General features: G+C 39.1%; 1 protein-coding gene across 8 annotated transcripts in view; it reads left to right on the top strand.

The window, feature by feature from the left end:
• Positions 1–4,717: 4,717 nt before the first annotated feature.
• The window catches only part of FSIP1 (fibrous sheath interacting protein 1), a 194,615-nt gene continuing 174,946 nt past the window's right edge, over positions 4,718–24,386 (top strand). For 7 of the 8 annotated variants that reach the window (XR_005381501.1, XR_005381500.1, XR_005381498.1 and 4 more), the window contains exons 1-5: positions 4,718–4,893; positions 10,350–10,482; positions 17,015–17,192; positions 22,407–22,561; positions 23,902–23,995. Coding sequence is in view for 1 of the 8 variants with exons in the window: in XM_038580016.1 (XP_038435944.1) it covers positions 10,357–10,482; positions 17,015–17,192; positions 22,407–22,561; positions 23,902–23,995 (553 nt within the window). In the remaining 7 variants the exon portion in view is untranslated. Of the gene's footprint in view, positions 4,894–5,139; positions 5,308–10,349; positions 10,483–17,014; positions 17,193–22,406; positions 22,562–23,901; positions 23,996–24,386 lie in introns of those variants that run through there. The other variant, XR_005381502.1, reaches the window with a different exon arrangement.

Raw genomic sequence — 24,386 nt, 5'->3', positions numbered from 1 at the left:
GCCAGATGGAATAAAATGTGGGCTCTCTTTCATTCATCCGAATCTGACTCCACTTAGCAGGGGAAGGTCAAGAGTAGAGAGAGATTTAAAACAAAAACCAACTCTGAAACCAACACTGCCATATGCCACCAACTTGGAATGAGACCAGGGACATTTTAACTTAAATATCTTGACTCTAGAAGAAATCTTTATGAATTACTTTGAAAGGCACAATACTTTCTAGAATATGTCTGGGCTTTTTCAACACACTTCAGAAAACAGCAAAGTGAAATACAGAGCTCACTGACGCCTCTGAAAAGCAATTATCTTGAGGGTGTCACCTGCAACAGTTAACACAAGTATTTCAGGAAATCGAAAACAAAGCACTGTATTGTGTGCTAATACACAACAAATACAATTTGTTAAAATTTGCCCTCAAGGCACATAAGATCTCTGGCAGTTCAGGGAAGATAACAATACACAAAAAGAGAATGACAGAAAACAAGATCAGTTTCATGCAAAATGACATTGATGGGCACTTAGTTTGGTAACATTACAGGGAAGAGACACTAAGCTTCTATTGAACCTGAACTGTCGTTTCAATTGCTTTTTATGTATCTTCTGCTGTCTATATTTTAAAAGCAACAGGTTTGTTTGTTTGTTTGTTTTAAGATTTTATTTATTTCTGAGAGACACAGAGAGAGAGGCAGAGACACAGGCAGAGGGAGAGGCAGGCTCACGCCGGAGCCCAGTGTGGGACTCCATCCCCGATCCCCCATCCCCGATCCCGGGTCTCCAGGGTCACGCCCTGGGCCGAAGGCGGCGCTAAACCGCTGAGCCACCCGGGCTGCCCAACAGTTTTAAAAAGTGAAAAGACACAGATCATAGCCTCAATTTCTCTTAGTTGGTTTTCTCTCCCTACATCCAGACGAAATCTGAAATGTATTTTCTTCATGGGTAGCATTAGTTACCAAAAATAAAAATGGAAAGAGCAGCCTTGATTCATGGAATATTAGAATTGTGCGGACTTACGGAGTTTATCAGTGTTCAGCTACTCCAAGAGTGGCCGGTGGGCCGGAGGCAGAATCTTGGGTCCCCCCTGACACATTGAATCAGCATTTTAACGAGAGCCCAGTCGATTTACCTGCATGTTAAAGTCTGAGAAGCCCTAGAATTTCAGGTTCATTTGCTCTCAGATGTAGCCCTAGGATCAGTATTTTATGAAATCTCCCCAGGTGATTCTAATGCAGTGGAGTTAAGAACTGCAAAACTAGTCCAACCACATTTCTCAAAAGAGGAAATCACTGCCCAGAAAAGTTTACAGATTTATTCAAGATAACCCAGCTATTAAGTTTAAAGAATCCAAATAATGTCATCTCTCCTCCTCATAAAAAAGAAAAAAAAAAAAGAGAGAGAGAGAGAGAGCAGCAGAGTCAAGGGAAGAGAGGATAGGGAGGTTGGAGACAGGGATTATTATTATCACTCAATTCCTTTTTTTTTTTTTTTTTTAGAGAGGAAGGGGGGCTGGGGGAGAGGGAGAGAGAATCTTAAGTAGGGGCTTGATCCCACAACTCTGAGATCACGACCTGAGCCAAAATCAAGAGTTGGATGCTTAGCCCACTGAGCCAACCAGGCGCTCCGGGGATCATTATCTTATACAGAGTGGTCAGGAAAGCCCCACCTGAGGGAAGAGAGGAAGTGAGCCATACGGATAGCCGGGCAACTGTATTCCTGGCAGAGGAAGCAGAGGACTGGGGGGGGGGGGGGGGCGGTATGTGTTTGCGTAGGGGATTATTCCATCTTGGGGGAACAACAAGGAGTAAGCGTTTCCAAATTCCCAACGTAGTAATCCTTGGGATGCAGAAACAAGAAATCAAAACTGCCAGCAGTTCTCCAAATCTGCAGTTATTTTGAAAATATTTTCAATCTTCTTCATATTCTTGTTACGCAATCTGAATGATTTCTTTAAAAGATTTTATGTATTTATTTATTTTAGAGATGTGTGTGTGTGCGTGTGTGTGTTTTGGGGCGGGTGGGACAGAGGGAGAGAGAATCTGAAGCAGACTCCACGCTGTGTGTGGAGCCTAACTCGGGGCTCCACCTCACAACTGCGAAGTCACGACCTGAACCAAAAACAAAGAGTCAGGCGCTCAACCAACTGAGCCACCCAGGTGCCCCCTCAATCTTTCAAAAAAGTGTTTGTAGGGGGCAGCCCCGGTGGCCCAAAGGTTTAGTGCCACGTTCGGTCCAGGGTGTGATCCTGGAGATCCGGGATCGAGTCCCACATCAGGCTCCCTGCATGGAGCCTGCTTCTCCCTCTGCCTGTGTCTCTGCCTCTCTATCTCGGTGTCTCTCATGAATAAATAAATAAAATCTTTAAAAAAAAGTGTTTGTAGGTATTTACAAGAACTGTAGCCTATAGCAAATATTCAAATACTGGAGAACACAGAGGAAACCACTGGGTACCATTTGAATAATGTAACATACAAATCTTCATGCAAGGTTAACAGCACTTCACAGAATCCCAGGTTGGAAATTGCCAATTTAAGGACTCGTTTTTGAGTCAAACTTGTTATTTCTCGGAATGCCTCTCATATAATTTGTATAAAGCACATAATGAATACCAATTTATTAATATTTATTTTATTTGCAAGAATAACTCAGGGCTAGCAGCAGACACTGCCAGGAAAACACATTTAGAACCTGGCACCAGCTGCAAGCAAGACTGACCAGTCAGATTGTGACTGCATCTCCCCCATGAGCTCCAATCCAGGTTCCCAGAGTGTGGACCTCCACTTCTGACAGAGTGTTAGCATTTCCTGTTTTTGTTTTTGATCTGACATCAGTGGATTTCTTCAGTAACATCTCTATGTTGATTGATAAAGTTTAATTCTCATAGAAGAATTAGATTGCTTTTTCCATTTTTCCCTGCTTTCTCAACTTTTTTTTTTTTTTTAATTTAGAAAAACACACAAATCTCCTTATCAATGCTAGGAAGAAATTCCGGAGCAGAAATACTGACAAGGAGGACAGTGAGGCTGGAGTGAAGTTTACCAGGGAAAGGATGATAGGACTGGAAGTCTGAGAGTAGACAGAGGGCCTGGTCATTTAGGATCTGTGGGAATTATAAGGGCAGGATATGGGGAGCCATGGAGAGTCCTGAGCCGAGGAGTGACATGGTTTTTTTTTTTTAAAGATTTTATTTATTTATTCATGAGAAACACAGAGAGAGGCAGAGACATAGGCAGAGGGAGAAGCAGGCTCCCTGTGGGGAGCCAGATGTGGGACTCGATCCCAGGACCCCAGGACCACCACCTGAGCCAAAGGCAGACACTCAACCACTGAGCCACTCAGGTATCCCTGGACTTTGGTTTTGAAGGCATCATTCAGGCTGCTGTTTGAAAGTGGTAGGGGCCAGGAAGGCAACAGTTAGGAAGGAAGTTGTTGCAAAAATCTAGGTGAGGAATGATGGCAGTATGGATCAGAATGGAAGTGCAGGAGGTGGTGAGAGGCAGTTAGATTCTGGATATACTTTAAATGTAAAGGTGGTAGGATTTACATCAAATTGATTGGAGAGTGTGAGGGAAAGAGGAATTGAGGGTGTTTTTCAAGGTTTCTGGTTCTGAGTCTGGTAGGACAGAGTTAGCATTTACTAAGCTAGATAGGAGGGTGGAGTTAGGAGCGGGGGTGACTGCAGAGGGGCTTGTTTCTGACATATTAGTTTCAAGGTTTTTCTTGACATGTTAGCTTCTTACATCTAAGTAGACATATCTTATAGCTGGTTAAATAAAAGTGGAATTCAGGGGAGAGGTCTGGCTTGGAGATAGAAATGCAGGATTTAGCTGTATATGGATGACATTTATGGCCGGGTTTTTAAACCCAGCACTGCCTTAGACTGTAGCTGTGGTTGCCTGAGCAACACACTTCACCTCTATTTGCTTCACTGGAAAACACTTAAAAGAATACAACATTCTTCCTACCTAAAATACGTGGCTACAGGGGCTGGGTAAGCAAGTATCTGATGGTACCGAGGATGAAGAAAATCAATTTGGAGACCTGTGGAAACAGTATTCATGCACTAAGAATGAGAGAATCCATAAAAAGAGAAAAGTGCAAATAAGAATCGTTCCTCTTTTGGGCTGTAGCCCAATCTTGCAAAATTAGTATATTTTTAAAAATCTACGTGGAATCCAAAGCATAGCAAGAACTTCAAGTATAGGGATCCCTGGGTGGCGCAGCGGTTTGGTGCCTGCCTTTGGCCCAGGGCGCGATCCTGGAGACCCGGGATCGAATCCCACGTCGGGCTCCCGGTGCATGGAGCCGGCTTGTGTCTCTGCCTCTCTCTCTCTCTCCCTCTGTGTGTGACTATCATAAATAAATTAAAAAAAAAAACTTCAAATATATACTCTTTTTGAGCTGCACAACAATCTGTGGGAAGGAATTATTATCATTCCCATTTTACAGAGGAGGAAACGAGCTCAGAGAGGATGCCAGAGCGACAGAGCATCATAGTAATGGTAGAGAGCCACGTAGGCATCCAGACAGCCTCCTTTGGAGTTCGGTCCAGTAGGAACAACCCTCTCCCCGGCCACACGGACCGTAGGAAGACCAAGGAGACAGCAGGGCTGCCCCAGCTCTGGGGAGGGGGGACAGCGTTCCCCGCCGCCCCTGGCCCCCACCTCATTGCCACATGGTACAGCCCTTTTCTCTTATCGCGAGACTGGAAGCGTAGTGCTGGTTGCCAAGGGAACAGCGTTCCCGGAAGCAGGAGGGCTTTGGACGCGCAGCCCCTTCCCCTTCCAGAGAAGCCGAGGTGGCGGGAAAGACCCCTCCCCTTGGGGGACAGGCGGTGACGCTCTGCGCCCGTCAGTGACCCGCCGACCGGTGACTGCCTCCCGGAGTTGTGCCCGGAAGGTAAGGCACCGCACCTGGTCGGACCCACCTCGATCGCCGCGCGCCCTGCCGCGGAGGGGGCGGGGTCGCGTCAGGGACCGCCCGCGGGCCGGCAGGTGGAGGGGCGGGGCCAATGAGTGGGCGGGGCGGAGTCGTGTCGGGCTGCTGGGCCCGGAGACTGGCTGTCGGGGTGAAGGGGCAGGGCCAGGAGGGGGCGGGCCCAGCCTGGGGCGGGGCCTGGGAGGGAGCAGGCCTGCCGCGTGCGGACAGAGGCGTCCGCCTCCACCGAGACGATCGCCGAGATTCCCGACCTTAGGACCTCTATGGAGGACTCCTACTGTCCTGTGTCTTCTGGCCCTTAAGATCTAAAACGGACATTAAAAATTAACCGCCAGTCATTTGAAATAGAACGTAAATAGCAAAGGATGCGAATAGGCACGTCACGGGGTGGGGGTGGGGGTGGGGGAATGGTGGCCAGTAAACTTTTGGCTGGAGACTGGGCTTCTCCCATCATTAAAGAAATGCAAATTAGATTCAGAGATATCTTTGACACTCACCAGATTGACAGAGATGAAACAGCTTTGGGGATCCCTGGGTGGCGCAGCGGTTTGGCGCCTGCCTTTGGCCCAGGGCGCGATCCTGGAGACCCGAGATCGAGTCCCACGTCGGGCTCCCGGTGCATGGAGCCTGCTTCTCCCTCTGCCTGTGTCTCTGCCTCTCTCTCTCTGTGTGTGTGTGTGACTATCGTAGATTTAAAAAAAAACAAAAACAAAAAAAAAAACAGCTTGATATGAAAACCAGATGACCCCAGACCAAAATGAGGAAAGAGGCACTTTCATCATACCCTGTTGGAAGTAGTGTAATCTTGTACAACCTTCTTGGTGGGCAATGTGGCGTCCTACCAAAGGTTGAAACGCAGGTTTTCTTTGACTCAGCATAGTTTATCATCTGGGCATATAAGCATAACAACAAAGATTCACACAAAGAGGTTAATTTAAAATTGTGTGTGCCATTGGTGTGTGTGCTGGGGAGGAGTAGGGAGGTATGAAGGATCGAAAGCTTGCATATCCCTAAAAAAAGTGAGATCCCCCAAGTCTATTGACAGTGGCTTGGGAGTGAGGGAAGTTTTGACTTAAAAAAAATTTTTTTTGAAGATTTATTTATTAGAGCAGGCGCATTCATACTGCGCTCCTGAGAGACAGAGGGAGAGAATCTTCACGCCGACTCCCCAGGTTAGGGAGCCAGACTTGGAGCAAACCAAGGCTAACATTCAGCCAACTAAGGCACCCAGGCACCCTGGAAATTTTGACTTTAAAAATTTTATTCTTCTATATTATTTGACTTTCTGCTTCTCATGGACAAGTATTTCTTACATAAATATATAAATAAAAAAACTACCATAAAATAACTTTTGAACATTAAGATTATGAAAATAAATACAATTCCACTTAAAAAAAAAGTCTGGCTATTTGTTATTACTAAGCAGACAAGGATTCATTTTCTTTCAATTCTTCCTTTCATTCCCAAATACCAAATTATGGCAGCCATGTTGGTTTTATGTCTCTATTTTGGTTTTAAGTGATCCATGGTGATTGCATTTCTTACAAGCCTGTTTGAAAAAGCTTAACCTTGGGATGCCTGGCTGGCTCAGTGGTTGAGGGTTTGCCTTTGGCTCAGGGCGTGGTCCTGGGGTCAAGTCCCACATTGGGCTCCTTGTAGGAAGCCTCCTTCTCCCTCTGCCTATGTCTCTGCCTCTCTCTGTGTCTCTCATGAATAAATAAATAAAATCTTAAGAAAAAAATTTAATCATGTTTGTAGTAAATGTTATAAAAAGTTGGTATGTGTCAGTGATTTGTTAAGATTTAGAATCTGGTCATATATCATCTGTTTTTATTTTTTAATTTTTAATTTTTTTTATATCTGTTTAATGGAATATCATGAAGTAAATAATATTTTATTTTGGAAGTACCTTTACTGCAATAAGCAAATGCTTCATCATGTGATATTAAGTGTGAAATATGTGAGTGCAATTTGGTGGAAACACATAGAGCAAAAATGGGTAAGAAATATGCCAACAATGTTTAGGTCAGAGTGGTGAATATTGGGTGATTTTATTTTTAAATATACTTTAATATATTGTAGACATTTTTCTACAATAAATTATTTAATTATGAATTCAAGATATACTTAGTAGAAAATCAGAAAATACAGATAAGCAAAAAGGTAAAATAAAAGACCAGAAATATCCATGAACCCACCAATCCAGAAGAACCCATCTCTGTTATTCCCTGATTTGTGATCATCTCTCAGGTCCCTTTGTGTATATTCCTTTAATTAAAGAATTGAACTTTTTTTTTTAGCAAGATATTGACATTTAGCAAGATATTTTCTTTCTTTTCTTTCTTTCTTTCTTTCTTTCTTTCTTTCTTTCTTTCTTTCTTTCTTTCTTTCTTCTTTCTTTCCTTCTTTCCTTCCTTCTTTCCTTCTTTCCTTCCTTCTTTCCTTCCTTCTTTCCTTCCTTCCTTCCTTCCTTCCTTCCTTCCTTCCTTCCTTCCTTCTTTCCTTTCTTTCTTCCTTGCTTCCCTTCTTCTTTCCTTTCTGAATTCCTTGTTTATGTCCTTGGCCAGTTTTCTTTTTTTTTTTTTTAATTTTTTTTTTTTTAATTTTTATTTATTCATGATAGTCACAGAGAGAGAGAGAGAGGCAGAGACACAGGCAGAGGGAGAAGCAGCAGGCTCCATGCACCGGGAGCCTGATGTGGGACTCGATCCTGGGTCTCCAGGATCGCGCCCTGGGCCAAAGGCAGGCGCCAAACCGCTGCGCCACCCAGGGCTCCCCTTAGCCAGTTTTCTATTGGAATGTTTCTTTTTCTTACAGATTGGTAAGATTTCTTTAGATATGTAAATTCATTAGCCTTTTGTATATCATCTGTGTTGCTTATATTTTCCGTAGTTTCTCAGGTGCCTTTTGATTTAATTTAGAGTTCTTTTTTGCTTGTTTATTGGCATTCAAGAACACTAAATGTTATGTGATCAAATCTATTAGTGTCTTCCTTTTTGGTTTATGCTCTTGGTGTTGTGTTTAAAAAGTCATTAACTTATGTAAATCATCTTTATATTTCCTTCCAGTTCCTTGGAGATTTCTTATTTTACATTTATTCATTATTTAAAAAATTAGGTTTTACTTTTATTAAAGTAGCATAATAAAAAATGTCAAACTTTAACATTTACAATGGAAGAAAAGCAATTCCTAGTCTCACCCTCCAGAGGCAACCATCCTGAACTCATAAATATTATGCTTATTTTACTATTGCTTGGTTTTATCAATTTTTGGACATTCTCTTTGATTTCCTATTATGACAGATTGGATATTTTATACTACCTCTCCTATTATATACTCCTCCCCACATACACAGTATTTAGTTAAATCAACATTTAGTGCTTCTGTAATTATAAGTAATTATCATTTGGTCACTTTCTTTGACAAAGCTTTATTTTTCTTGTGGAACTTCTATGTGGCTATTGAGATTTCTCCTTAAACATTCAAATACATCTATGAGATCCTAATTCAATGCCCTTAATCTAGTACTTTTTTCTACATAAGTAGAGTCATAAGATTGTCAGTTATATCCCCACCCACCCTGGGAACTGTATTTTATTAATCTATTATTTTCAGGAACAAACATAATAGAACATTTGCTTTATTTCTAAAGCAAATGGAAAGATTTCGGGGGCCTTTTAGATGCTCCATGCCATTGATGGTTCTCTGTGCTGCTTCTCCCCTTACGACAAGTATCATACTGCTCTACAGATGCTTCCATCTCATTGCTCCCTCTGTGAGCTACAAGAAGTCTCCCTCAACAGGCTGCTCACAGCATTTACAAGACACTTGGCCTTTCAATGACTTACGCTTTTTGATTGTGACGTGATGGGCCAGGGTAATCTGTCATCGCACAATAATAATGTCAGCGCCGAGCAGAGCCCAGACCCTTTTGCAGAGTTTGAATACTGTTGAGATCAATGCCTTTTTCATTTGCTAAGATGGAAAGAATTGACCTAGTGGTCCCTGAAGCATCAGCTTTGGCACACTGAATGGTTGGAGGCCAGATCATATTACCCTGCGTGCGCCTTGGAGGAGCGACCTGTTGTCCACGTTGGCGTTTCTTCCTGTATCCAAACCTTCCCTGGACTCTGCCTCTGCTGTTCAAAAAAAGAAAGAAGGATGAGTCATTTTGTAGGGTAAAAAAAAAAGAACACTGTTACACTCGCTGGGGCCAGGGGCAATTGCCTTTCCTCCTTCTATTATGAGAGAGATGGTTTCATTCATAATCAATAGGAATTTAGGGAAATCGTAAAATTTAGGGAAGGATTGTTGGAAGATCCATTTACATATAAAGCTAAATACGAGAAGGCACAATCTGGCATTCTCCTTATTTCTTCCCTTTTCTCAGCGTGCACGATACCCCAACATTACTGAGCAGATCTGGAATAGTCCTGATCAAGGGCACAGTTTGCAAGAATCCAAGTACCCATAATGCCCAAATTCTCCCACGAATTTGAACCACCCTGCCTAATAATTCCTGCTTTGCAAAGCAGCACAGGGAATAATTAGGGAGCCAGCGTGGTCACAGGCCTGTGGATGGGGTCGCAGGAAAAATAGAAGTTGGCAACTCATGGCTGGATAATCAGGGTCTGTCCTCTCACAGAGAAAGTAGGATTTGTTTTATTGTTTCCGTGGGTGAAATAGAATCATGGGCTTTAAAAGTTGGGGGTATGGGACACTTGGGTGGCTCAGTGGTCGAGCGCCTGCCTTCGACTCAGTGTATGATCCTGGAGTCCCAGGATCAAGTCCTGCATTGGGCTCCCTGCATGGAGCCTGCTTCTCCCTCTGCCTATGTCTCTGCCTCTCTCTCTCTCTCTGTGTCTCTCATGAATAAATAAATAAAAATCTTAAAAAAAAAAAAGTGGAGGGTGGATAGAAAAAGAGTAGTGACCTCAAATGGGTGATCCATGAAAATGTGGCACCAAGGAGGAGAGGAGAAGTCAGAGCTGAGAGGAGAGTCCAGGCTGAGAGCTGAGCTAGAAGAGGAAGTGCTAGATAGATTATGGGAGGCAAAACTGGAAGAAAGTAGATGAAGTGAATCTGGGTTGAGAGGCTTGGTGCTCCACCAGTGTCTTCTCAGGCCAATGACACAGTAAATGTTTCTTCTGAAGGCACAAGAAGCCACTGAGGCAGCAATCACTCTGCATTCTTTTTTAGCCACTTTCCGAATCTAACATCCTGGGAGGAATGTTTTCTGCCTACAGTAACATAATCCTTGGACGCAGATGTCTTTCGATGAAACGAGACTGATGAAGTGTGACTTTGGTAGCAACCTAATCTTTATTAACAAAGATTCTGAGTTAATTGCACATTAACACTGATGAAACATGTAGGCATACAGGTCATAACTTGCTTTAATTTCTTGTTTGTTTCAGGATATCAATGGATATTATAAAGGGAAACTTAGATGGAATTTCAAAACCAGCCTCCAATTCAAGAACACGTCCTGGGAGCAGAGATTCAAGTACTTCTTTGGAGGTGCTCTCACCGGAACCAGCATCCTTCAAGGTACTTTGCTGTTTACAAGTGATTTCAGGTCCTTCTCCTGAGCTCTAGGCTGTTGTTAACATCCCACTTCAAGGATCCTCTTTAGAGGGTATGTTCTGGGAGCACTCATGGATTTCTTTTGGGATTTTACTTTAGGTCATTTAATATGAAAATCCTGTGTCCTTCTTTACCTCCTCCTCCCCCTCTTTTGTTCTTTTTTAGGAGGGTGACCTATTTGTTCATAGTTGTACTTTGCTAATGCTCATTTGTAAACTCTTTATTTTTCATAAGAAATCTTTGTATTCCAATACTTATTATGCCACCATTGACTCTTAATATGAAAAAGGTCCTGTAGTTTTAAAATAAAGTTTTAAAAATAAAGTTTGAGTCAAAGACCATGTGGTATACATTTAGTAGGTACCTTACCTGGCCTGACTTTTTCTGTTCTTTTTCTCTTTTTAGTCTCTTTTTCTTTTCCTAAAATATCTAAACTTGATTTTTTTAAGGAATCAGTTGTTTCTTTTTAAGATTATTTGAGAGAGAGAGAGAGAGAGAGCATGAACAGGAGGGGCAAAGGATGAAGGAGAGAGAATCTCAAGCAGACTCTCTATTGATTTTGGGAGCCTGACTCTGGGCATGACCCTGAGATCATGACCTGAGCTGAACCCAAGAGTTGGATGCTATCCAGGCACCCCAGGAATCATTTTTTTTCATCTGCAACATGGGACTACTTATTTTAAGCTTATAGCAAACAAAAATTTGTAGCAAACCAAGTTCACTCATGGTAAAAAAAAATCGTTGCTAGCTTATGAACTCATACTTATTTATTCTTTTGATTTATGGACTAAATTATACATTATAAAACTCAGAGTGTTTGTCTGTTATGATTTGGTGCAGGAAATAGAAAGCACTCTAGGCATTTCCAGCAGAGATTGGATACAGAAATTCAGCTTCTGAAAAATCAGTGGAAGGCTAGCAGGAAAGGAAATCATGGGAGCGGACTTCCCTGGATTGTTGGTTCCTAGGTCATGCCTCCATGACCAAAATCCAGAGATCAGAAAGGCTGCTGCTCCCTGACACTGCCACAAGTCCCTCAGAACCACATACTGGTGACTAGACATACTAGAGATGACTCCCTTTGGTATTTCTTTTTTTTAACAAAATATTTTTTAAAATTTAAATTCAATTAACATATAGTATATTATCGGTTTCAGAGGTAGGGGTCAGCAATTCATCAGTCTTATTATATCCCTCCTTAATGCCCATCACCCAGTTACCCCGTGTCTCACCCTCCTTCCCTCCAGAGACCCTCAGTTTGTTTCCTATGATTAAGAGTCTCTTATAGTTTGTCTCCCTCTCTGATTTTGTCTTGTTTTATTTTCCCTCCTTTCCTCTATGCTCCTCTGTTTTGTTTCTTAAATTCCACATATGAGTGGAATTAAATGGAATCTAAATCATATGATAATTGTCTTTCTCTGATTGACTTATTTCACTTAGCATAATACTATCTAGTTCCATCTATATTGTTGCAAGTGGCAAGATTTCATTTTTTTGATAGCTGAGTAATATTCCAGTAATATTCCAGACATATATATATGTGCCACATCGTCTTAATCCATCCATCTGTTGATGGATATCTGTGCTCTTTGCATAGTTTGGCTATTGTAGACATTGCTACTATTAACATTGGGGTGGCAGGTGCTCCTTTGGATTACTACATTTGTATCTTTGGTGTAAATACCCAGTAGTGCAATTGCTGGGTCATAGGGGAGCTCTATTTTCAACTTATTGAGGAACCTCCATACTGTTCTCCAGAGTGGCTGTACCAGCTTGCATTCCCACCAACAGTGTTAGAGGGTCCCCCTTCCTCCGCATCCTTGCCAACATCCATCATTTCCTGACTTGTTAATTTTAGCCCTTGCCGAATGACGTTAAGCAGTTTTTCATGTGTCTATTGGCCATTTCCATGTCTTCTTTGGAGAAATATCTATTCGTGTCTTCTGCCCTTTTCTTTTTTTTTTTTTTATTTTTTTTAAATTTTTATTTATTTATGATAGTCACAGAGAGAGAGAGAGAGAGGCAGAGGGAGAAGCAGGCTCCATGCACCGGGAGCCTGACATGGGATTCGATCCTGGGTCTCCAGGATCGCGCCCTGGGCCAAAGGCAGGCGCTAAACCGCTGCGCCACCCAGGGATCCATCTGCCCTTTTCTTAATTAGATTATTTGTTCTTTGAGTGTTGAGTTTGGTTAAGTTCATTATAGATTTTGGATACTAGTCCGTTATCTGATAAGACATTTGCAAATATCTTCTCTCATTCTGTAGATTGTCTTTTGGTTTTGTCTACTGTTTCCTGTGTCATGCAAAAGCTTTTATCTTGATGAAATCCTAATAGTTCAATTTTGCCCTTGTTTCCCTAGCCTTTGGAGATGTCTCTAGCAAGAAGTCTCTGTGGCCAAGGTCAAAGAAGTTGCTGCCTTTGTTCTCCTCTTCTACGATTTTGATGGATTCCTGTCTCCCATTTAGGTCTTTCATCCATTTTGGGCCTATTTTTGTGTATGGTATAAGAAAATGGTCCAGTGCCTTTGGTATTTCCTGCCAATTTCCTATCAGGAGCTTGGGAAGATGGCTTCTACTTCACATCTGCAGTCTAAATCTCGTGCAGATGCATCTAATGGGATGATTCTAACATGTGTCCAGAACTGCCAGTCGCTTGCTAAAATACCATGTCTAGTTCAGGTCTCTGTTTTGTTTCATTTAATCCTGCATCATTAGTGTGTGTAAACTCTTGTTAGTTGTGTGATTATTCTGGATATTTGGTAGGAGGGATTTCTCCATCTTATTCTTTTTTAGAATGGTATTAGCTAGTTTTGGCTTTTTGTTCTTTTTGTATTGGATTGGTTCTTCCAAGTCTTGTGAAATTGCTCTTGGGGTTTTGACTGAAATTGCTTTTATAGATTAATTTGGAGAGAGTTTCTAGCTTTATGATATTAAATATATCTTTTAAAGATTTTTACTTATTTATTCATGAGATACGTAGAGGTAGAGACAGGCAGAGGGAGAAGCAGGCTCCATGCAGAGAGCCTCATATGGGGCTTGAACCCGGGACTCCAGGATCATGCCCTGAGCCAAAGGCAGACACTCAAACCACTGAGCCACCCAGGTGCCCCCTGGTTTTGTTATTAATTATGAAATTAGGCAAGCTGTTAGTCACTGATTCTCTGGGTACCATTATTTTTCTTTTTCCAGAAAGTCAGATGAATGGAGTTAAAAAGTATTTGAGTCTGGCTTTTGTCTGTTGGCACAATGCATTTGAGACTCCTCTGTTGTTCTATGTGTCACTAGTTCTCTCCTTTTTACTGATGAGTAGTGTTCCTTTGTGTGGGTGTACCACAGTTTGTTTATCCATTCACATGTTAAGAAACATTTGGATTTTTTGCAGGTCTTGATGATTATGAATAAAGCTGCTATTAATAGTTATATACTGAATTATTTGGGGAGGGAGGGGGAGGAGGTTTTTATTTTTCTTGGATAAATACTTAGCAGTTGATTGCTGGGTTGTATGGTAAGTGTATGTTTAACTATAAGAAGGTGCAAAACTTTTCTATTCTCGTGAGAAAAATGAGCATTCCAGCTGCTTTGCATCCTCACCACAAGTTGATATTGTTAGTTTTTTAAAAAAGCTATTCCAATAGGTATATAGTAGTATCTCATTGTCATTTTAACTCATCTTTCCCTGGTGACTAATATTGATGAATGTGTTTTCATGTGCTTATTTGTAATCCACATAATCTCTTTTGGAAAGTGTGTGTTCATTGTTTTTCGCATAACTCTTAAAATTGTATTTTTTTTTCTTATTGTTAACTTTTGAGAGTTCTTTCTATATCCTAGATAGAATCATCTTGTGTCAGATATATGATGTGCAAATATTTTTTCCTAGTTTATAGCTTGACTTTTCATTCTTTTAACTATGTCTTTTGAGGAGCAAACATTTTAAATTTTATTAACTGCAATTTGTCAAAAATTTTTTGAGGCTTGTGTTTTTTTCTTGCATCCAAGAACTCTTTGTCTAAGCCAGGATTTCAAAGATTTTCTCTTATGTTTTCTTCTGAAAGTGTTATAGTCTCATGTTTCACGTTTTTTTTGCACTTAGCCTCTGTTGTTGCCAATGAGAAGGTTTTGTAAATTTGATATTCATTCCAGTGTGGGTTGTCTAATTTAGATATTTTTCCCTGGTTGCTTTAATTTTTTTCTCTTTGTCTTTGGTATCTACTGTTACTCACCTGTGTATGGATTTATTACCTTATCGTTCTGGAGACCAGAACTTCTTTAATCTGAAGATTTGTGTGTTTTGTTTATTTTGGAAAATTCTCAGCCATTCTCAACATGTGTTTTTCAAACGTTTCTAATTTTGCCTCCTTTTTTCCCTTTTGAGTCATCCTGAAAGTCATTAAATGTGTGTTGAAACTTTCCCTCTATCCTTTATGTCTCTTATATTCTTTTTAATATTTCCTATTCATTTCTTTCTCTGTGGTCCATCCTGGGGAAATTTTAACATATATTTAAAACATTTTTGAATTCTTTCTTATACTATGTCAAATCTACTCTTTTATCTTTCTTACCTTTACCTTTAGTTGAATACAGGTATTCAACTAAATTTTTACCTTTAGTGATACATCTTTAATTTCTGGAAGCTCTTTTTAGTTTATTTTCAAATAAACTAAAGATGGTTGGTGCCAATGGAGTGGGGAAGTATGGGTGAAATTATAAAATGGGCAAAGTTTGCCTTTTGTTCTCCAGTTTCATCTTGCTGCTTTATTGCTTCCTGCTCATTCTAAGAGTTAGGATCATATGGGATGATGTATGTGAAAGGTCTTTTTGTGTCCTGAAATGTACTATCCAAATATATTGCTAATATCTAGTTATGTTTTTCTTAAATTTATTCATTTGAGAGAGAGAGAGAACACACACAAGCAGGGAGAGAAACAGAGAGAGAGGGAGAAAGACTCCCTGCTGATATGGGGCTCCATCCCAGGACCCTAAGATCATGACCTGAGCCAAAGGCAGAAGCCCAACCATCTGAGCCACCCAGGTGCCCCTAGTTAAGCGTTTTATATATTCTATATTCCCCTATATAAAAACCATTCTCTGGGAAAAGTTGGCCAAATTCATTTATGCCAAGATATAAATAACCGACAGGGCTCATGTGATCTTTTCCAGCAATTTCAGCATTTTCACAGAACTATATAGCCTTAAGGATTTACTGGGTATTACGGAATTTAAGGGTTTAACCCGGCCTTTCACAGAAGTGTGTTTTTGAACAGGGAACCGTTTTTAACACCTCCAAGATTACATAGAGGAGGCATTGTTTTGCCTGTTTATAAATTAGGCCTCCTCTGGTTTCATTCAATACTGGATGTATTTTCTTCTTTGTTAAATCAGGGTAGTGATGCCAATACATAGCATCATTGTGAAGAGTAAATGAGGGGCAGAGTGTGTAAAGTCCTTAATACAGGCCTGCCCAGTAGTAATTCCTCAGTAAATGTTGCCTCTGATTATTATATCACTGACTTAGCTTTGTTCCACTGGGACTTATGTCCTGGTCCAGGTGAACAGAGATGCTCACATGTAGTCCTGTTTCTCTGGCAGTTTAATTCTCCACACCACCCACTTTCTGTCCTGGAGATTCACTAGGGGCACAGATTACAGTGGCCAAGAGTTGGCCACGTGAATGCATAGAGAACATAAAACCCTCCAAGGGCTGGATTCCTCCTTTGGGAGGGAAAAAGTATTCCTCCCAGAAGGGGCTGATTCTCCTTCTTTCTCTGAGGTCTCTGAGGTTTTGCCCCTCCCTTGTGCTGTTTTTACTTCCACTGTGACTGGCTCTCACTGCCACTCACAGCTCTCAGGGCATTATGATCCCTGCTTTTTTTTTTTTTTCCTGATACAGCCAAGGATGTCTTTTCTTGTTCTCTTTCAGGAAAATACAGCTGCCCCAAACTGGTGTTTTCAAAATAAGCATTGCTAAAATAGAAAGAGAAACCAAAATGAAACAGAAAAACTGTGAATAGCGTAAAAATAATCACCAAAGCACATGGTTCTGACTTTAAGAATCTCATTAGAAGCATATCTTAATTCAGACTCTTCACTTTTCAACTCTTCAATAGCCACGTGTGGCTAGTGGCCATTGTATGGGACAGCATAGCTCTAGACCTTTGACTCTCCGTCCGAGTGTAAGGTCGGGGAGCAGGCACTATCATGCCTCATCTCCAGAGCTGGCAGGGAGTGCTTCTTTTTGGGATTGATTCTGGACCCTTCTGTTATTGCTGGAAATTGCTGGAAAATGTGGCATATCTCTTTGATTCAAAATGTTACCAAATTTGTGTTGTTCAATTATATTTAATTAAAAAGTATAACATTTCTAGAATAGCCTAACGCTAGTCTATGTATATATGTTCTCTCATATACTTACATTAGCATTAAACTAGTCTAGAAATGTAAAGTTTTAAAGAATACATTATTTATGAAAGCGATTTCTTGGGAAATAATTTTTAGATTGATACTGCAATCAAGTTGAACTTTGGTAAAGAGAGCAACTCAGACAGCAGTAATGCAGAGGAAAGTAGAAACAATAATGATGATAAAGGGGAAAATGAGAAACCAAAAATGGTGGAGGAAGAGTCAGATGAAGATCTGAACTTTGTTCAACATCAGACAGCCTCTGAATGTTCAGGTAGGATCATCACTAGGTGATTGGCTAATGACAATAACAGATATGATAACATATTAGAGTTACATATGTTTTTTATCAGCTAAATAGAGATATTAGTTTAAAAAAGAGGCATACCTTTTTGAGCACCAGTTTTTGTTTAGAATAATATCGAATCCTTAAAAACACTTAGAAAAATAATACAATTTGTCATTTCATAAAATTGTCATTTATGTTAATCAAGTAGGAAATATTTCTGTATTTTATGACATGATTTATTGATCTTTTTGATGACTAAATAATGCAATAAAATGTAGCCTGTAATTTATAAATGCCTTCTTAGGGATAATCCCATTTGATCTTAATAACTTTTGGATCTTAAAAGATTCCCTTTTCTTCTTGGTTATTACATTAATACTAGTCAGAGTGAATTAGAACAGCATTTCTCAAAATGTGGTCTGCAGAGCCCTGGGGGATTGCTGAGACCCTTATAGGGATTTTGCAGAGTTAAAACTACTTTTATCATAATACTGATATATCAGTAATAGAATTCATTATAAGACTGAAATAGTGCTATTTGCCTTTTTGCCTACCGAATGGACATTTGCAATGATTGTACAAAAGCAATGGTGAGTAAACTTAGTGGTGCTTCGGCATGAATAAAGGCAATGTAATACATTGTACTAGTAGTCATTGTGATCTTCAAGACCAGGCTCTAGCAGAAGAAAGAAATAGCTACTGTCACTCAAGAACACCCTTGATGGAAGGGTAAAAATTACTAATTACTAATCTTATTAAGTCTTGATTTTCAAATATAAATCTTTATAATTGCCTGTGAGGTAAATGGGAGATATATATATATATATATATATATATATATATATATATATATATAAATGCTAACTTATTTCAAATATAACAATTTTTAGTTCTAGTTCCCAACTACCACCTTAGCATATATATATGTATATATATGTATATATATATATATCTACATATATATAAAGCAATTCTGCTGTTAACCAAAATGTGAAGTTTGTGTTGAGAAACTGGTTGTATGATAGTTTATGGTGAGAACTGAACTGGCCACCTTTTTTTTTTTTTGGCCTGCAGTGCCGGTTGGGGTGCCTGCGCCCAACCCTGTACGCCATGAGCCTGAACTGGCCATTTTTTAATGGAACACCATTCTTATGTGAAAGAATGACAGACAAACTATTATCAATCAGACTTGGATATTTGACAGCCATTATTTTTTAAAATGAAATGAGCCTGTTACTTCAAGGAAAATAATTGACAGTATCTTTGGTCAATGATAAAATTTGGGCTTTCAAGTGAAAATTAGATTTTTGGAAAACTTGTATATGCCATTGTGGGATTGACAGCTTTCCAATACTTAGACTTTTCTAATACAATTTGATGACAATATTAACCAGTGTGATTTTAAAAAATATTGTCTACTGAAGTGTGTTTATATTTCAACACATTGAATAATTCAGTGAACCACTGTTTTCCAAATGACCAAGGCAGGGTAAAAGATCCATTCAGCATGAAAGATAGATGCATGGATTTTAATAGAACAAATACAAAAAGCTTGCTGGTATGGTTACAGATTTCACATTACAACTATTTTTTAAGAAACTACCTCCCTCTTACTGATTTTTGATGTAGTATCAAAGAAGGATATCAACAATTATCTGAGAAGGTTATTACATTTCTCCTCCCCTTTTCAAGTACATGTCTTTATGAGGCCAAATTTTCTTCTTTGCTCTAACTGAAATAAGAGACTGCAATAGATTGTACAAGCAGATAGAAGAATCCAGCTGTCTTGTGTTAAGCTACATATTAAATATTTAAAATAATGCCATTCTTCTTAGTAATTTTTTGGGATATATAGTTATTTATCATAAGGTGCTTTATTTATGTTAACATGTGATTACTAATAACATATTTGTTGTTTTAAAATGAATAAATAAATCTTAATTTTTCAGTTTTGATTTCTCACATGGTAATTGTCAATAGGTATAGCATAAACAAAAGTTACTTTGGGTTCTCAAAAAATTTTAAGGCTATAAAGGGAACTACTGACTTAGAGTATGTTTGGGATCAGGTTAGCTCTCAAGATTGGGCCAGGTAACTCAGGATTACAGTGTTCAGGACATGAGGCATTATAATTGAGATTAGCTGTTGGCCCAGTTTAAAGATCTCATTTATTTATTTTATATTTTATTTTATTTTATTTTATTTTATTTTATTTTATTTTATTTATTTTATTTTATTTTATTTTTTCATTTATTTATTTTAGACAGAGCACAGGTGTGTGGGCCTAAGTAAGGAGAAGAGCAGACAGAGAGGGACAAACAGACTCTGTGCTGAGCACAGAGACTGACTCCTGGATTCGATCTCACGACTCTGAGATCATGACATGAGCCAAAATCGAGAGTCAGATGTCCCACCCACTGAACCATCCCAGGCGTTCTGCTGTTGCCCAGTTTACACCCTACTTGTTTTATACTGTTTCAGAACTGTATGAGTTTCTTCATGCATGAGTTCCTGTCATATAGACCACCTATGTCTATGGAGCCCAAGAGTGCTAGGGTGGTAGTTGGGAACTAGAACTAAAAATTGTTATATTTGAAATAAGTTAGCATTAAGGTTTGCAGAGCCTCCTTATTAATAAGATTAGTATTCTTTTTTGGATAATCTCATTCCCTTTTGGAAATATCACCTTTTTCTTAAGAGGAAGTGATATACATTATGGAGAAACACACTGGACTCTTTGGATTTTAAAAAGTTGCAAAATGTGACCTTTCTTAGCATAATATGCCATTCCTAATGATCTAACCTGGAATGGCTGAGACTTTAGTATTTGAGCATTTATGCTCATTGCCAGATCGTCATCTTTCATCAGACTTCACAGAGGATGTATCTCCTGGAGGTAGAGAGTTTTGGGTGTCAAATCAGATCAGGGTGGAAACTGACTCTGCCATTTACTCGTTATATCATCTTGGACATATATGTAGTTCATTACAAATTAGCCTCAGTTTACTAATTTGTAAAATGGAGACAATAATTTTTTTAAAGATTTATTTATTTATTTATTCATAAGAGACACACACAGAGAGAGACAGAGACACAGGCAGCGGGAGAAGCGGGCTCCTCTATGTGGTACTTGATCTGGGATCCTGGGATCACGCCCTGAGCCGAAGGCAGACACCCAACTGCTGAGCCACACAGGCATCCCAAAATGGACATAGTACTTACACTGCTTCACAGGATTATGATTAGGAATAAATGGGATAATACCTATAAAGTACTTAACACTGTGCCTATCAGATAACTCCATAAATGTTAGCTGCTATTCCTTACTATTATCATTAATCATAAGTTAAAACTTGAGGGAAGAAAGTTCTAAAGAGGGCAGCCCCGGTGGCTCAGCGGTTTAGCGCCACCTTCAGTCCAGGACATGATCCTGGAGACCTAGGATCGAGTCCCACATCCAGCTCCCTGCATGGAGTCGGCTTCTCCCTCTGCCTGTGTCTCTGCCTCTCTCTCTCTCTCTCTCTCTGTGTCTCTCTTGAATAAATAAATAAAATCTTTAAAAAAAAAAGTTCTAAAGAGTCCTTCATTTCAAATAAGTTACTACCAATTATCCATTTTTAGGCACTTCAAGAAAATAAAACAGATGAGAAGGGCATAGATAAAAGGTATCCAGTTACATGGAGTACTTTCCTGAATTTGTTTTTGTATGTTGGAACCACTTGGTGTCTGGATATGCTACATTTTACTGCTGTTTCACAAAGAGCTACCTGCCTCTCTTTTAGTCTGAAGCAGCTTGAGTATAGAGTCTTTGTCTTATTCCTTATTTTTTAGTTGTGAATAATAGAAGGTATAGCAGAATGAAGGAGAAATATTTTGGGATTGAAAACTAGATGAGACCCACTTCTAAGTTCAATACCATAATTTTTTAGCTGTTTGAAAGGACGTGGGAGACCTAAGTGGCTCAGTGGTTGAGCATCTGCCTTCGTTCGGCTCAGGTTGTGATCCTGGGGTCCTGGGATCAAGTCCCACATCGGGCTCCCCATGGGGAGCCTGCTTCTCCCTCTGCCTGTATCTCTGTCTCTCTCTCACTGTCTCTCATGAATAAGTAAATAAAATCTTTAAAAAAAAAAAAAAGAAAGGATTTGGTTATTTCCAATGTTAGCAAGAATGTGGAGAAAAAGGAACCCTTGTGAACTGTTGGTAGGAATATGAATTGGTACAGACACTGTGAAAACAGTAAAGAGGTTTCTCAAAAAATTAAAAATAGAAATACCATATTACCCAGGAATTCCACTACTGGAATTACCAAAAGGAAATGAAAACACTAATTTGAAAAGATATACACATCACTATGATTATTGTATTATTTATAATAGCCAAGATATGGAAGCAGTTCAAGTGTCCATGTGGTATATATTTACACACACACACACACACACACACACACACAATGGATTATTAGGCAACCATAAAAAGATGAGATCTTGTCATTTGTGACAGTGTGGACGGACCTAGAGGGTATTATGCTAATTAAAATAAGTCAGACTGAGAAAGACAAATACCATATGATTTCACTTATATGTGGAATCTAAAAAACAAAAATGAATAAATAAAAAAAAAGCAGAAGCAGACCTATACATTCAGAGAACAAAGTGATAGTTGTCAGAAAGAAAGGGATTAGTGGGGATGGGCAAAATGAGTGAAGAGGGGTGAGAGATTACAGGCTTCCAGCTATGCAATTAGTAAATCATGAGAATAAAATAGGGAATTCAGTTAATGGTGTTTTTTTTTTTCAGTCAACAGTATTGTAATAGCATTGTATGGTGACGGATAGTAGATATACTTGTAGTGAGCATAGCATGTTATAGAGTTTTGAATCACTATGTTGTACACCTGAAACTAATGTAACATTGTGTGTCAATTATGCTCAAATAAAAAAAATTAAAAAGGGAAAAAAGAAAAGACCCAGTTATTTCAACCATAAAACAGAGATAAATGTCTATTTCATGGGGTTGTTCAATAATTATAGGAAAAAAAATATATGTGAAAGCACTTTGTAAATCAAGATACATGACACCAATGTTACTTATTCTGATGAGCTATAAACATGTGTTGAATGAAAGAACAAATAGTAAACACAAAACAAAACTTTATGGTTGTACTAAACTTTAAGCTCATTCCTACTTTCAAACAATATAGATGAACCTGAATTAAAAGAATTAGATTCTCAACTTCAAGATGCTATTCAGAAGATGAAGAGGCTTGATAAGATATTGGTGAAGAGACAATATAGAGAAAAAGAAATTAAGAAGCAAGGTCTAGACATGAGAATAAAGCTGTGGGAAGAACTTAAGGTAAGAATTGTCCAACCATATACTAAAATGGAAGAAACAGTTTCCTCCAAGATGAATAAGAAATGTGTGGACCATGGTCATATCAGCATGGTCTGCCCTTACTGATTTATTTTGTGGAGGAAGTAGGACAGTGGTGTGTATATGCCCATATAAGGACAGTTTTCTGGAGGTAGATAGTTTTCTGGAACTGGACAAGGTAACCTTGCAGCATTCCAGGTTTTAGGCACTGGTTTGGCATGTTCGTTTTCCACAGTGCAATAGATCTCTATTCCCAGTGTCAGGCTGGGGTTCCTCTATCTCTGGAATAGAAAGTAATGTGGCACCTGTGTATATTGAGTATGTATGTCTGCTTTCTCTTCAGCAAGCTTACAGTTTGGAGATAAATACATAAATATACAAACATTTAACCCCTGGTTACCATTATTGTTTGAGTTAACTTCTGTGACCAAGTAGTGAGGAGTTCACTGTTTCATATGCTGGTCAGGAACTCTTAGAAACTGTAAACTGCTTATGGTCTGTGACCATGCTGTATTTGCATCTATCTTAATACATTTCTGATGCTCCGTTAACTTTCCTTGGCCTTCTCAGACCTTTTATTCTCTGTAGTATTGAGAGGTGGAAGTTGACCAGATGTTTGCACTGACTTGATGTATAGCCTTTCTCATATATGAACTTTGCCCCTTAAAGGAGAGCACTTTTAAAGTAAGGAATATTGCAATAATAGATTGATTGTTTTCGATAAAGTCCTGCTTGATCAGTTGATTGACTTCCAGGAAACTTCCTAGACAATAATATGAATTAATAATGAAGTAATTAGAATACATTTTTGCAAGATTCCCAGGAAGATCACAGGGTAGAAAGAAAGCACCATACAAAATGCAGTGCTTTAAACTAGAGAAATTATTTGTGTAAATCTTAGCAGAAAAAGTCTATCATTTACTCTTACTGCATCTCAAAGCAAATTTTTACTTGTTTGGAAACAGGAATTGTAACTGGACCCATAATGAAATACATTATCAATCTTGAGATGTCTGAAACTGTAATTGATGATGTACCTCTAGGTTACTCACTAGTTATAGAAATATTAAACAGAAGCTGAAGAGGATTTAAGCAAGATAATTATTATGTTTTAATAGACATACATTCCAACTCTATTTGGGAACACTTATTCCTAGGATTTTGTGGGAACAGGAATACTAATAGATTTCCTAATTAAAATAATAAAAATGACCTTCTTGCTTGTGTGTACACAATTTGGAATCCATGTTGGAATTTTAAAACATATCGATGAATATAGTTGTCTTTTTTCCCCATGTTTAAACTTGTTTCTCTTTTATTAGTCTGCAAAAAATAGTGAAGCATTGCAAAATAACGAGGAGATGGAAAATACAAAAAAGTTTCTAGCTTTGACTGCTGCATCAGAAGGAACTGCCAGTGAGTTAAATTTGTCTTTGTTTTTTATCTCAGAGTCATAGACTATTTGGATTAAAGTAAAATTCCCAGTTCAGCTATTTTTTCTTTTTCTCGGAGCCTAAAGTACTTTAGGGGAAATGATCACATTAGATCAGATTATATGGAAGTATTCTGCGTGTAAATTTCAGAGGCTTCTAGGGTTTGTATCTGCTCAAGGAATGTGGGGAACAGGGCATTGAAAAGTTGGGAGAGAGACAAAGTGTGTCTTTGTCTTTACTTTTTATGCCTCTTAGTTGCCTCTAGACACCCAGTCTATGCAGACAGTCTCCTAACTCCCTAGAATCCTCCCATGAGTGTCCCTCTCAGGCTTCTGCAACCCGTTTAAATAAAAACCCATTACTGATTTGTCCTA

Source organism: Canis lupus, chromosome 30 (assembly GCF_011100685.1).
Source record: "Canis lupus familiaris isolate Mischka breed German Shepherd chromosome 30, alternate assembly UU_Cfam_GSD_1.0, whole genome shotgun sequence".
Classification (NCBI taxonomy): Eukaryota; Metazoa; Chordata; class Mammalia; order Carnivora; family Canidae; genus Canis; species Canis lupus.
The sequence above is the reverse complement of the archived record's forward strand: the minus strand, read 5'-3'. Positions and strand labels throughout refer to the sequence as shown.